We start from the raw sequence: 14306 nt of genomic DNA on the forward strand, positions 1-14306 counted from the left end.
CGTAGTAGTCTATTATATTATTTAAACATCGGTATCGGTTCAAAGCGGTATATGCTCAGCCTTAGTTATTATCATTATTACTGGTATAATACATTTTCATGTTACACACTGTTCTTTTCTTTTCCAGAGAAAGGGGTATATATTGCATAAATATACCCGAAATCGATCTGGCTTGTGGGGCATAAGCCGAGATCAAATTATACATCGCTTCAGTGAAACGCATTTTTGTTCACTTCGACCTACAGTACAAATCACGAAGAGAATTTAGTCATATGCCGCAATGGCAAAGTGTAATAGATGATATTTATATTGAAGTAAAACAAAGCATTATTCATAACCGTTTTGTTGTTTTTGTATGGGAAGTATTTTATTTTGCGTTCCGGTTTATGACGTGATTTCAGGAACACAAGCATGTGGCAATAGATCGTAAAGAAGGATGCCAATATGGAATGTATTGTAGTTTTCTACTTTCAAGTTCAGCAGTATTTAGAGAATCGTCATATTCGGATTGATTTTAAACGTCTGTTCAAAATACAGGTATTCTGCAAAAAAAATACGATCTTTTTTGCTCACAGTAATTGAAATCGATATTAGAAAGCAAATTGCTCATTACTATTTTCATTACATTTTATTCTAGCTACATCCTGTGTTATTTTAAGGAATGGAATTATCTTTATGTGAAGCAGATGTCCTCTATTTCAGTTCATGATCACCAGATTGTGGAAAACAGACTGAATGAAAAATGGTGATGGACAGTTTGCCTACTATTTCTTTTGTCGTTGGGGAACAATCAGCGGATAGATAGCATCAAGCAAATTGTCCTTCGCTATTTTATTGCTTTCTTCTTCTCCTCCCTTCTTTGTGTTTTAGCGAATGGAATTATTCTGCTGGAGCAGATGTTTTCCTATGCTTGTTCGTGCTTTTTATCTCAATTCAAGAACACCACATTACGGAATCACATGAATGAACATATGATGCACATAATTAACGCTGGTTTACTACAAACAAGAGGTATATTTTCATGTAAACTGTAACATAAATTTCACTATTAATAACGAGTTGGTAGATTTCCGTACTACTGTAGTAACCATCGTTTTTTTAAAACCCTAGAACATGATATTTATTTATAAATGAAGGAAAAATTAGCTATATTTATTTACTGGGATAACAACTTACATTGTACATGTTTCCAAGGTATGAAATTGAACAGGTTATGAACTGCTGCGTCGGTGTTTTGTTTCAATAATTGACCTTTTCGTTGTATGAAACTAAATGGATGAACATGGCAATGGACTATTTGCTTGGTAATGTATTTATTCATCCCTCTCTACGGATCAACAGTATAAACTTTGGTAGTGTACAAATACTAAGAACATCTTTGGTTAATGCAAACATTTTTGTCACTTCTATAAACACTTCATGTACTCCTAATACAAACGTTTTAATATGAAAAGAAATTGACATTTCTAAGAGGAAAATTGTCCAATTTTCCAAACACACATCTAGTTAAAAGTATTTTTTTGTTCTTTATACTGCTCCCGCAGCTCCAAGGGCGAATGGTGAAGAATTGTCCGTTCTCAAGTAGTAATTGCTTGTTGCACTGCAAAGGAAAAAGATAGTACTATTTAATTCAAGCTTGAAAGTAATACATAAAATGTATTTAAATTGAATGTACCATAAGGTACCATTACTTATGTACCGTTTTCTTCAATATCTTATATATGTTTCATGTAGTACCATATTTTCTTCCAAGGTGCTATGTACATTATTTCGTACTTATTTTATGCCCTTTGTTACTTCCATATTCCGTATGAAAATAGCTAACACTATGTACTCGTAATATGTTCGAATTAGTACACATGCTTTGTTACGAGTATCTACAAGCTTTTATTCAAAGTTTGCATTTGTATTTTTTAACATCGTTTTAACATACGTTTACGTTGAGCACGATGTATAATATTTTTAGATTTTTTTCGATACTATGTAGCTCTTCTGCCTCTTTATGCTCGTCGCGACGATGAGCCTGAGTGATGATTAGATGACAGCGAAGAAGCGATACTCTCAGAGCCAGAGGAACATTCATGTTCAGAGCAGGATATGAATAAGGAACATTCAATAACGAGATCGTGAGTATATCTTTTTACTGTGGTCAGCCACTGAGTCGGCACTTTATCCAAGGTTTGTATACTTCCTTATGCATGAGATTACTGCCTTAAGCAATTTTCCTATAGTGGAACCACGAGCAAAACAACCTGCGCAGACCCGCGACTCCTGTCCACCGTACCCCCGCGAGTAGGGAAGGGGGAGAGTGGACCATGCTTCCTTATGGTCCGAGGTGGAGGGAAGAAGGGAAAGCTGCGCGGGGACTTTTCGTCCCAAGGTTTTTTCCTTGTGGTCGATCTATAGAATATTTCCCACTCACTTTTAGCCACTTTTGCCCCTGCACTATGCTAAATCTTATCTACAAAGGAAAATATACTGTATTTGCCTCCCAGTTTTGCCATCTTGCCCCCCCCCCCCCCAACCCACGTCCGGTTTTGGAACCAAATCGCCGCCACTGTTTGTATCATTTGAAATACGTGCAGAATGGCCCACAAAAAGGGACACGTTGAAAAAGCAAAGATAAATGTGCCGTATGGCATGTAATTTCTCGGACGCATCTTTGATGAAAACACCTGTAGAGGGCAGTCAATGACTGTGCCTCTTATCACGCTCATTCAGTGAGAAGCCATGGCAGACTATGGGCGTGATGTCTCTGTTGAGCAGCGCTACAGTAATCTTTGATTCTAGCGAATAAAAAACGTGTTATGGCAGAACGAATGATATTTCGGTCCATTAAAAAATACACACTTCCTCGGATCTACAAGAAGTTTGAGGGAAGGTTGTGTTCAGTTTTGCTGTGAAATCTATAAAGATTTGGGCCACAAATTCGTCACTAAGTTGAATACTCGTATTCAAGTTATCAATGCCAGTGATCATATTGATCACGGAACGTCATAGGGCCTCCCCGATGGCGCAGTGGTAGCGTCGTCGCCTTGTAATCAAGGGTTCCCAGGTTCGATACCCAGTGGAGGCACAAGTGGTTCGGAGCCCACTTTAAACTGTAGGTCCAGTCCCGATTAGCCTTACTGTGTATAAAGTGGACTTAAAACAACAACTCAACTCAACTCAACGGAACGTCATGAGGTGTAATTTCCACGGACCAACCTATATATAATCAACCTTTTCACTGTGAAGTTGAACTTTAAAATTTAAAAGGCTAAAACTACTTGTGGGTCACATCGTAATAAAATTAATAAGAAAAATAATACAAGACTGTGATGATATTTTTTAAAGGATCCTGCAATTAGAGTATTCAAATTACCTTTTATCTACGTTTTCGCCCATGAGAGTGGTGACTGCAGAGGCACACAAGTCGTTGTTGAAATCCTCCCAGTTTGTACATTGCTTGGACACGAACCCTGGTCCTGAGACTATGGATTCGGCCATGTACTCGTGAGCTCTGCTATGGCTACAAGTTCCTGCAAAGGAAGAAATAGTTGTAACAAGTTGTATCAAATGTCATGAAGTTCTTCATCACAGTGTCATGTTGAACTATTTTTAAAGACTGTAAAATTAATTATTGATGTAATTATTAACTGTAAAATTTCCCTCTGTCCACCTTCTCTTCTCCCTTACCGAAGTCCGTTTTATAAATGGTAAAAATGGACTATATCACAAAAATATATGAAGTAGTACTGTAATATAGCTGATTTCTAAAATTATACTGCGTGCTATTTCTTGCGTGTTAATACAGTATGAATCTTACAGATACTAAAATGTGCGCGAGCTTATTCTGTGATATAATATTTTAAATTACTCGAAATTAAGATGTTGTCAACAAAAATTGCATTGGATTTGTAGTAGAAGCATCGGGATATTATGTGTGTGTGTGTGTGTGTGTGTTTAAAATATTCCGACTCCCTGAGGTGTCTATTCCATTATATATACACAGCGTGTTCCAAAATTATTTGAACAATTTCAACTCGTTATATTTTATTCCTAAATTGTCAAATTATGATACACTTTCCCATACGTGTAACGTAACTGTCCAACTTTAAGTGCAAATGGTTATCGCGAAGTTAACTCACAAATGCTCAATGGGATCACCCTTCCTTACTCTGCACACATCAATACTGTAATCTAACTCCATACAGACACGTTTCAGCATGGTCTCATCAATGGTTTGCACCGCAGCGCTTATGCTAAGGCGATACGGTTCCTTGCTGGTTGATCTTTATAAAATCGTGTATGAAACTGACGTTGCACACTCACGACAAACCTACTATCGCTAAATTCTCTCTCCTCACCACTGGCAGCCATTTTACAACTGGTCAAGCTGGCACCTAGGACCGCCCGCTCCAAGAAAAAAACTTTAGGATGTATTTCGCGGTATATTCGATCGATGATTATGTTGTATTGCTCATGGAAGGTGTTTTTATCGTTCAAATCATTTTGAAACACGCTGTATATTACTCTTTCCAAGGTCATACTATTCAGTAATACAGTATGCATCATTACATTGTGCAGAAACATGTAAATATCCTCACAAATGTGTGTAGACTACATAAAATTTCGTGATTACGACCCAACCCTCCGCTTCTTTTGTCTAAGAGTATATATTTAAAACTTGTCAACTTAACTTTCGGTGCTGAAAGTGATGATCATAAAATGTTTCAGAAACCTTTGGAAATCCGGCCAGATTAACGGGTTCAAAATATATTTAAAAAAAAAACGTTCCAAATTTTGAAGTTTTAAATTAAATATTACCTGTCAGATCCAGCCCACAACCTGGTTGGCTGTCCGATGCACCGTTGGGGTAAAAGTCGACGTCACCAACTGAGTAAGAAATTCCTAGAATTCCTATGTTTGTGTGGATGACGTCAACAAATGCAGCGTCTGACGCGTCCAACCTTCCCCCTGGTCCTTTGCTTTCAAATAGAGGTCCGGCGGGATCTAAACCTGCAGGATAAAGTAAGTTATATTTGTTAACTTAATAGATTAAATTAGATTCGATTAGACTCTTGTTTTGAGAGTGTACATGTTCCTATAATTTATTTGTTGGTATTTTTATTACTGCTGTGATTGGTGGGTGATTACAGATCACTAGGCTCATTTATCACATTTATTATTATTTTTTTTTTATTTGTTCCAAGTTTCAGATACAGAATTTGTACCAGCCATTTTACACTGAAAATGTAATAGATAAACAAAAATAAGTCAAGATGGTTTTAGGTAAAAAAAAAAAAAAAACCTAAGAAAGTTAAACATAAACATTACAAGATATAAACAATCAAAATATCTACAGATACAGTGTAAGTGACGATCGGAAAGTACTTTCTGGCGAGAAAACGTCAATATTTGCGGCAGTTTATTAGAGACCTGGGGCAGCCTCTGGAACGGAGAACTCTGTATAAGAGAAAGCCTAGTAGTAGGGTTGTGGAACAATTGAGTGTTTCTGGTCGATCGAGAGGGCACTCTGAATTTACTAAATTTCTGGACACTACATTAGATATTTGTTAGCAAAGGTTAGCCGGTATCACGTTGAAGCGATACTGATACATATATTCACATCGACATTGGTACATTGTAGCACAGTGACGACTCAAGAATTTCAATCGAGTGGGACAAGGATGAACAAAGTATGTATATTTACGAGCGATCGGCTTCGGAAAACGTGGATCAATCTCTCTCTCCTTGTTTCTACATTTCTTTCTCTTTTCTTTATACCTTGTTCTCTCTTTACTTTCCTATGTTTCAGTATCTCTTAGTTTCTATTTATTTCTCACTCTTTTTCTTCTTCTGTTGATCTGTTTTCTTTATTCTTTCTACATTTTCCTCTCTTTAATATCCTATTTCAGTGTCTCTTCGTTTTTTGTTTGTTTCTCACTCTTATTCCTCTACTGTTTACCTGTCTCCTTCATTATTTCTTCTTTTTTATCTCGATCTTTATTCCTTACTCAATTTTCTCTTTTCTGCTTTGGTTTTATTCATCCTTATTCTTACTACCTTTCCCTCTATTTTATTCTTCCGTATTTACGTGCATGTGGTGTACGTAATCGTAGCGTTACTAAAATAATTTTGAAACTTGCTCTCGTTCGCTATTTGGTAACCACGGGGGTGGGGTAAGGCTATTTCCTGGGGGGACGTAACCCACCCAGTGATGACGCCGGAAGCCAAAAACTTAATGGATCGGTCACATACTTCAAAACAAACCCCGAAAATGAATCTCCAGTCACTTGCCTGTGATCCTGGGTATAGCTCCAATGGAGATATTAGCTCCGGCATATCCTGCCACGTGGGCTCCAAGGCTGTGGCCCATCACGTGGACATCCGATAGCTTAGCTCCACCGACGCCCACCAGGAATTCTATCAGACGAGCAACGTAGTCGCCAACGGGTTGTGTTTGCTCGGCAACAACGTTGTACAGAATGTTATCTGCCAGTCCAGACCAGTCGACACCAATCACATTGTAATCTCCTTTGGAGAGATAGCCTGAAACACAGAAAGGACATTTAGTAGATCCTCGATTCTGGAAATAATATCAAAGAGATCTGTACGATTCTACCGGTGATCATTTAAAAATTCATTCTGGGTCATTTATCATTGGATATGATTTCTTACTACTACTAGCTCAGTTGAAATTACGTTATCTATATACCCTAACTAACTAACTAACTCTCTAGCCTTCTTAAACCTGAAGGTTCATGGCTGCAGTAACACAGGCCTTTCATCTGTCCCTATCTTGAGCAAGATCTATATACTCTTTTCCAACTCTACCGATTTCCTTTAGGTCCATCTCAACGTTGTCCCTCCATCTTCGTCTTGGCCTTCCTATAGGTGTCTTACCATCAGGTTTCCCAACAAGAATCCTGTGAACTCCTCTTTCCTCTCCCATTCGTGCCACATGGCCTGCCCACCTAAGTCGATTTAATTATTCTAATAATATCTGGACATGAATACAAATTATGTAGTTCTAAATTATGTAACCTTCTCCACTCACGTGTCTCCTCATCCCTTTTAGCTCCTAATATTTTCCTAAGGATCTTATTTTCAAATACTCTCAATTTATGTTCCTCTTTCAATGTAATGGACCAAGTTTCACATCCATATAATACTACAGGCAATATTACTGTTTTGTATATTTTAACTTTTAGTTTCTTAGATATTAAACGAGAAGACAAAAGTTTATGAAGAGAGAAGTAACATGCATTTCCTGAATTAAGCCTACTTTTTACTTCCTCTTTAATATAATTTTCATTTGTTAATATTACTCCTAAGTATTTAAATTTGGAAATTGGTTCAAACGAGTTGTTATCAATAATTAGATTTTGATTATTACCTAACACTTGGTTTCGGCCTGTAAGCATATATTTAGTTTTCTCTTTGTTGTTCCAAACCTATCTCTTTAGCAGTTTTGAACAATATTTTAATATTATTCTTAATAGTATTTATATCATCCCCTAAAAAGTCTACATCATCTGCATATGCTAACAACTGAGTCATACCATTTAATTTTAGTCCTTCGTTAGTATCTTTTACCTTCCTAACAGCATATTCTAAGGCAAAATTAAAGAGCAATGGAGATAATGCATCTCCTTGTTTTAACCCATCATGAATTGTAAATTTGTCAGACACATTAATACCCACACGAATTTTACTTTCTGTTTCACTGGAGCATACTTTTATCATACTAACAAGCTTCTTAGGTATTCCAAACTCCAATAATATATTATATAATTTATCTCTTTTGACCGAATCATATGCTTTTTTGAAATCAATGAATAGCTGATGGACATTTTGATTATATTCCCACTTTTTCTCAAGTGTCTGTCTGATGTGAAAAGTTTGATCTGTACTTGATCTGTTACGTTTAAATCCACATTGATAATCACCTATAATTTCATTAGCATATGGGGTTAGTCTTGTTAAAATAATGTTAGATAATATTTTATATGTTTTTGAGAGTAGAGAAATTCCACGGTAATTATTGCAGTTCATTTTATCACCTTGTTTAAACACAGGAACAATTATGGATTCTTTCCACTGTTGAAAGATTTCTTCTTTATTCCATATTAAACAAATTAATTTATGAATTTGACATATCAACGAATTTCCACCATATTTAATTAACTCAGCTGGTATTAAATCAATGCCAGGTGCTTTGTTATTCTTTAGACTTTTAATAGCATCTTTAACTTCAGTCAAGTTAGGTTCTGGAACTATTCTGCTGTGTGCACTTCACTTACTTCTGATTTATCTCCTACATGAACATTTAAAAGGTCATTAAAGTAGTTCTTCCATCTATTTAGAATATCGCATGGGTCAGCCAAAAATCACCGTCTTTATCTTTTATCAAGTTTACTTTAGGTTGGCACTCCTTTCTAAATTCATTTACACCTTTATATAAATTTCTGATATTTTTGTTCTTGCTGTTTGTTTCAATTTCGTTAATTTTGCTTTTGAAGTAATCTCTTTTTTTACTTCTAAACATGCGGTTAACTTCTCGTTTTATTCTATTATAATTGCTTAGATTTGTATCATCAGAGTTATTTAACCACCTAAGTCTAGCCTGATTTCTTATTTCTATTAGATTATGACATTCATTATCAAACCATGGCTTACTTTTTCTTGGTTTATAGTATCCTATACTCTATTTAGCTGCTGATTCTATTGCGTTACGTATGTGGTCCCAATTCTTATTTACATCTGTTTCATTTATATTTTCATCATCATTTAGATCCTGCAAAACATCAAATCTATTTGACAGTTTAATTTGGTAAACTTTCTTACTTCTTTCATCAGCGCCCGACCCTGTGGCCGAGTGGTTAGCACGGGTTCGAATCCCGGTCGGGCTTGGTTGTTTGTGCATGTTCATTCATCAATTTCATTATTTCATCACTCATTCCCATCTTCGCAAGGCACAAAACGCGAAGTAAAATAAACTAAATCAAATCAAATCAAAAATTCTTTCATCAGCAAATTTTCCTGTATTATATCTATATACCCACTCCACGAAATAGATGTGCTGCTAATATGCATTATTCATAATTTTACGTTGCTTTTCTGTGACTTTGGTCAGCCGCAACGTAGAGGACAAATGGAGATTGGCTTTATGGTGCTACCCCGCAGGATTTTAAGTTCTATCCACTAATAGGCTGCAGATTATAAATCTATATCAACATCCGTTATCTATGCGTAGATTGCATTAGATTATAGTATATATAGACAATTACACTAAATTTTAATTACATATCACTGTTTTGAATGGAAAGTGTTATCTTGGAAACACATTTGTTTGTTTCCAACTGGAAATGCTTCCATGTATAACAAAAGTTCAACCATTCTATTTCATACATCTGGAGAACGGTAAATTGTAGACAACAAAACACATGGGTAATCAAGATGTAAAACTCATGAGAATATTTCATACACTGTGTATTATACATTGCTCAAAATTGTTGATAATTGTAGAGAAGACTCATACGATACTTCCCAAACTTAAACAATTGAAATGCACAATAATTATATTTCATTGTTAATCGCAATTTGGATTGCATAGCCTATGCGTAGAACGTCGATTATGGTCATTTACGCTAATTTCACGTCGCTAGTCTCATCTCAGATACACTTCCTTCCACAACTTACTTTTTTTGGGGCCTATGACAACTCCTCCATCAGCTGACGATTGCCAACCGTGAATAATGATCTTCGTAGGGTTTGCAGGGTTGAAGGAGGAGCTCTGAAGATTCTCGCCGTCATTCACCTTCAAGAAGTATGGCGATGAAGACTGACTCCTGTACAGAAAGGAAAACAAGAGTTGAGCTTTCTCTTCTGTGTTTTAGAAACGGAATGAATGAACGGAAACATTGGCAATATCTTTCCAAGAAAGTGACATAAAATGTTAAAAATTTGCGTTTGTTTAGGTATAAAACTTGGCTGCTTGAATAGCATTTACTGAATGTATGACGTTCTTGCACTTACTTTCATGGAGGGACTGCCTTCTTTTCTTATCAGTATTTTGTGTGTGTCTGTCTTTTCCCTTATACTTGTGGCATCTCAGCTCATAATTTTATCTCCCTTTTTCAAAAAATCCTATTCTATCTCTCATTACTCATCTCATGTATACATTATCACCCTTTTCATCTTTCTTTTCAACAATCTCTCTATGCCCTTGCGTCTAAATACTGCATTTCTCCCTCTGTTTCTGTCTTCGTATTTTCTTCTTCCATTTGTCTATATTCATGTATTTCTCTCTCTCTCTCTGTCTCCTCTTATTTCACTCCCCCTCTCTCTATCTCCGTTTTACTCAATCCTTGCATTTCCCTGTGTCTATATATCCCTTTCTCTCGCTTACCAAATTAATATATGCTGTTTAAATAGCAGTTAAAATAATTTCTTGAAATCCATTTATGGTCAGACATTATTAATCGGGACTGTAAAGCACTGAAGTGTGGCCCTTCCGGAAATCAAAGTAAAGACTCCTTGATTATGCAGCAAGAGCATTAGTCGCCACATAACCCAGAAAAAAAAATTGCTTTCACCCATAACAAATTAGGGGGAAACTGATTTTGGCTGACCATTATATCCCATTGGGGGAGCATTTTTACAAAAGCCTCCAAGTGCTCCCTTCTTGCTCCTTTACTCGCTCCCACCCAGAGAACAAAATCTCACTTTCTCAGGTGCCTGTCCCGGAGATTCGTTCTTCTCAAAGCATTAAGTTACGTCTTACGTTCTAATATTTTAAAAAATAACTGGAAAATTCTTCATTTCTTAAAATTTAATATAATTTTTATTATATTTAAATATATTTTCAAACATTTTCAATTACGAAAACAACAATAATTTAAAACGTTCCTGAATTATAACAAACCTGTTATTGACAATGGATTGTGAGGTTAGACCTGCGGTACTGACCTTGTGTACAGATGAAATTTGACGTCATTTTCCGGATTAATTTGAGGAACAGGGTATTCCTTGTCCAATCTGGTAACGCGAAGCCTACCCTGTCTGTCATAGAATACCAGGTACTTTCTTTCCTTGTGACTAGTGCTTGTGCTGACATCTGGAAGCCGAAATAGTTCTCTTAGTCGATAGGAATACCAATTACATGCTATAATAGTTTATATTTCACTGAATAGTGATATACAGGGTGGTTCAAAAGTATGGAGTATGATGAATTGGGAGAATAAAAGTAGAAATATCAATTTTACTGAAACATCGTCCTGAAGATCGCCCGTTGAAGGCTCATTCACCCCAAATTCCACCGGATGCAGAGCCGAGCAACAAGAATTTTCCACTCGGCTCTGCACAGTCAGCAAGGCAACGGCCCTCGCCAGCGGTGAGTGCATCTCCAACTATAACTTTCCACCTGCACCTAGGGATACCCCAGGTGAACAGTTGGATGTGCAAAGTCCACCACTTCATGACACAATTCCAATGTATATAACCCTTCACAATTACCAGCAAGCCGATCGACGAGACCACGATAACTGCCAGCTGAGAGATCGCGACTTTGAATCATTAGCCTAAAGCCAACCCGAATCCGGAGAATCAGTGCTCTGTTAATTAAGTCGCCGTATCGCCAGCCGCCTCTTATCGCCGCCAATAATCTCTCCAGCGGGCACCCGTCTCCATTCCGACCGTCGCAGACACCAGAAGCCGAGGTCCAGGACAACGAGCAAGGGGTGAGTAGCTTTCAAAGACTTAGGGTCCCAAAAATCCTTAATCCGCACCATTCAGGGTAAAGGTGGTTCAGCTAGATCAAAACTAAAAACCTATCTTATTTAACTGAGCTACGTCCCGGCGTGACTCGTTCCCGTGCTATACCCGACGTCACGCTACAATACAGATGGATCAAGTGTTCTGAAATGCGATTTTATTCACCAGTAAGAACAAGGCTTGAAATAATTGCAAAGTCATAAACTGCTCATCAAATACAATTTATTACAATAATAATAATTGACATTATTTTTAGTATTATTATAAAATATATTATTCCAAGAAAACCTGGAAAATGTTTAATTTTTAAATTGGTTTATTCTTAAAAGTCTGCTCGGACACCTGGGCATTCGCGGACCGCAGGTTAAAAATCGCTGATCTAAAGCACATAACCAGCTACAGGTCTCAGAACCACTTCGCGGCGCCGAGAAGAAAACTTATGTTGCTTCTATTCTATGAAATCAAATGAGGTAACATTCAACATACAGTGTTGCCTACTTCGAAAATAAAACTTCCCTCCAAAAGGGAAGTAGACTACAGTCACACTTGATCTGTCCAGCAAATGTTGATTCAATTTTGTATCAGGTACATTTAAAGACGGACTGCAAAACGAGAAGATATAGGTATTGTCGTAATCCTTCGAACAGATCTAGTTGTAAGCATATATAGGATGTGGCAACAGCGCAATTTTGGCCAAACACCTAATTTAGTGTTCCCGAATGTAGTTAGGTTCGTGAATGCATGAACTCTACAATGAGGGCCTCCCCTACGGCATAGTGTTAACGACATCGACTTGTAATCAAGGGGTTCCGGGTACGATACCCGGTGGAGGCGCACAGTGGTTTGAATCGCACTTTAAACTGTAGCTCTCTCTTTGCATAAAATGGACTCAAAACAAACTGAATACGAACTCAACTTGTTGAAAAAATATTTCCAAGTTACAATTTTTCCCATCTGATTTACCTAAATGTATTCAACTTGATGCTCAAATCTTTTCCTAGGCCTATATGTGTTATAACAGTTCCTCCTGTAGTTCTGGAACTCGCCGCGTCGAGCGTATAAATAAATACCTTTTAATTGAGCTACGACTGACCAGTAATTCAAACAATCCAATTATGTCGTAAATAGAAAACTATTAAGAAAAGCGTACCTGCACATAGCAAAAACGCAAGCAGCAAGAAAGCACAGAAGTTCGCCATTCTGCTTTGTTCGCACTAATGGGACATAATTGATATGCAAGTACGGTCTTTTATACGGTAAATCCTCCTAGAACAAAGTACTATAGGCAAACAATTTTCTCAAGATTACCATTGTCTTTTTTGAATACCCCCTTTCGATATATTGATCTATTATCTTATTTTAAAATAGAATGTTATTCTTCCCACGCTAAAGCCAAACAATTTTTATATCAAGTACATTATTTACCTACCAGGTGATAGTACTCAAGATTTGCAATATCTTTTGTTTCTTAAGGACCTTGAATTTATTACCATTGCAGTGTACTTTCAACATTCAAGTACAATGGTGATATTTATCTCACCTCTGTCAGGAAATTGATACAAACTTTAAACAAATGAAGGTTATACTTACAGTTATGACACAGCATCTCGGAAAATGACGGAGATTTGGCTATTTGTCCATCTATAGAGAATGACTTCCACATCGCTTAGCAATTTGGTGCTCTTTATGAGCTTTGCGTTTCATCCAGTTCGAAGATAAGTAATTTCATTGACATTTCCTTGTTTTGAAACTCAACTATAGTTTTCTCACATAAATCTTGAATCTTGCATTAACGTCCTTCACTTCCCATGACATATAGGGTCGTTCAAGTCAAACCGGTACTTTTCTGTTATTCAGACTAACGCAATACACCCAGACGTACCGAACGGAGCGCTAACGTCACAGGCAACACGAGTCACTTGTTAACAAAATATCGGACAAGCCTGTGAGTGGAAATGTGGAACAACGTGCTGTGATGAAATTTATTTTGTATGAACGTGTAAAACCGAGTACAAATTACAGAATACTTCAAGCACGGTACGTTGATGATACTCGAATGATGGAAACTGTTTAAAGACGGCTGTCCATCAGAGTAAAACGGTCTAGCAGTGGAGGTCTGGACCCCTGTAGGAAGTTTGTACAATCAACAGCAAATGAATTAGGAGAAAAAATATTTCCTCGACGAAAAATGAGTTGGCAATGCTGCGAACACCGAGGCAATCTTGATAAGACGCTTGAGGAGCGTCGAGCAAACTTTCCTGAAAAGCACAACTCAACTCCAGTATCGAAGGTCATGCTTCACGTGGATTGGCAACTTTCTGGAGCATGCTGTCTGTCTACACAATTCTCCCCAAATGCCTGTTTGAAGATAAACCTTCTGCTCGCATTTTGTTTTTCAAATGTAGTTCTGACGTTGTAGTAATTTTACAATTATTTGTATTTGTTCTTATTTTGCTTTGATTTTATGTCACCTTTACAATTAATCGAAACTATGAAGATGGATGATAATGAGATTAAATTGATGAAGAGACCGTCAATAACTCCCG

General features: G+C 37.0%; 1 protein-coding gene across 1 annotated transcript; it reads right to left on the reverse strand.

Annotated features, from left to right (window-relative positions):
- Positions 1 to 1151: 1151 nt before the first annotated feature.
- On the reverse strand, positions 1152 to 13037 carry LOC145987994 (pancreatic lipase-related protein 2-like). Its single transcript, XM_083122834.1, has 7 exons — positions 12911 to 13037; positions 10957 to 11104; positions 9688 to 9836; positions 6283 to 6534; positions 4810 to 5001; positions 3365 to 3521; positions 1152 to 1600 (listed from the first exon to the last, which is right to left on the reverse strand). The coding sequence occupies exons 1-7, from the start codon at positions 12957 to 12959 to the stop codon at positions 1528 to 1530; spliced, it is 1020 nt and encodes a 339-aa protein (XP_082978960.1). The 5' UTR covers positions 12960 to 13037; the 3' UTR covers positions 1152 to 1527.
- Between the last annotated feature and the right edge of the window lie 1269 nt (positions 13038 to 14306).

The sequence above is a fragment of the Lepisma saccharinum genome, chromosome 5 (genome assembly GCF_977018435.1).
Source record: "Lepisma saccharinum chromosome 5, izLepSacc3.1, whole genome shotgun sequence".
In the NCBI taxonomy this organism is placed as follows: Eukaryota; Metazoa; Arthropoda; class Insecta; order Zygentoma; family Lepismatidae; genus Lepisma; species Lepisma saccharinum.

What these genes read in the sequence shown, in the direction of transcription:
- LOC145987994 (XM_083122834.1), bottom strand. Translation starts at nt 12,959, where the DNA reads ATGGCGAACTTCTGTGCTTTCTTGCTGCTTGCGTTTTTGCTATGTGCA. An exon ending in AAATTTCATCTGTACACAAG is followed by an intron (nt 9,837 to 10,956) that starts GTCAGTACCGCA and finishes CTTTCTGTACAG; the next exon opens with GAGTCAGTCTTCATCGCCAT. An exon ending in GGCGAAAACGTAGATAAAAG is followed by an intron (nt 1,601 to 3,364) that starts GTAATTTGAATA and finishes TTTCCTTTGCAG; the next exon opens with TGCAACAAGCAATTACTACT.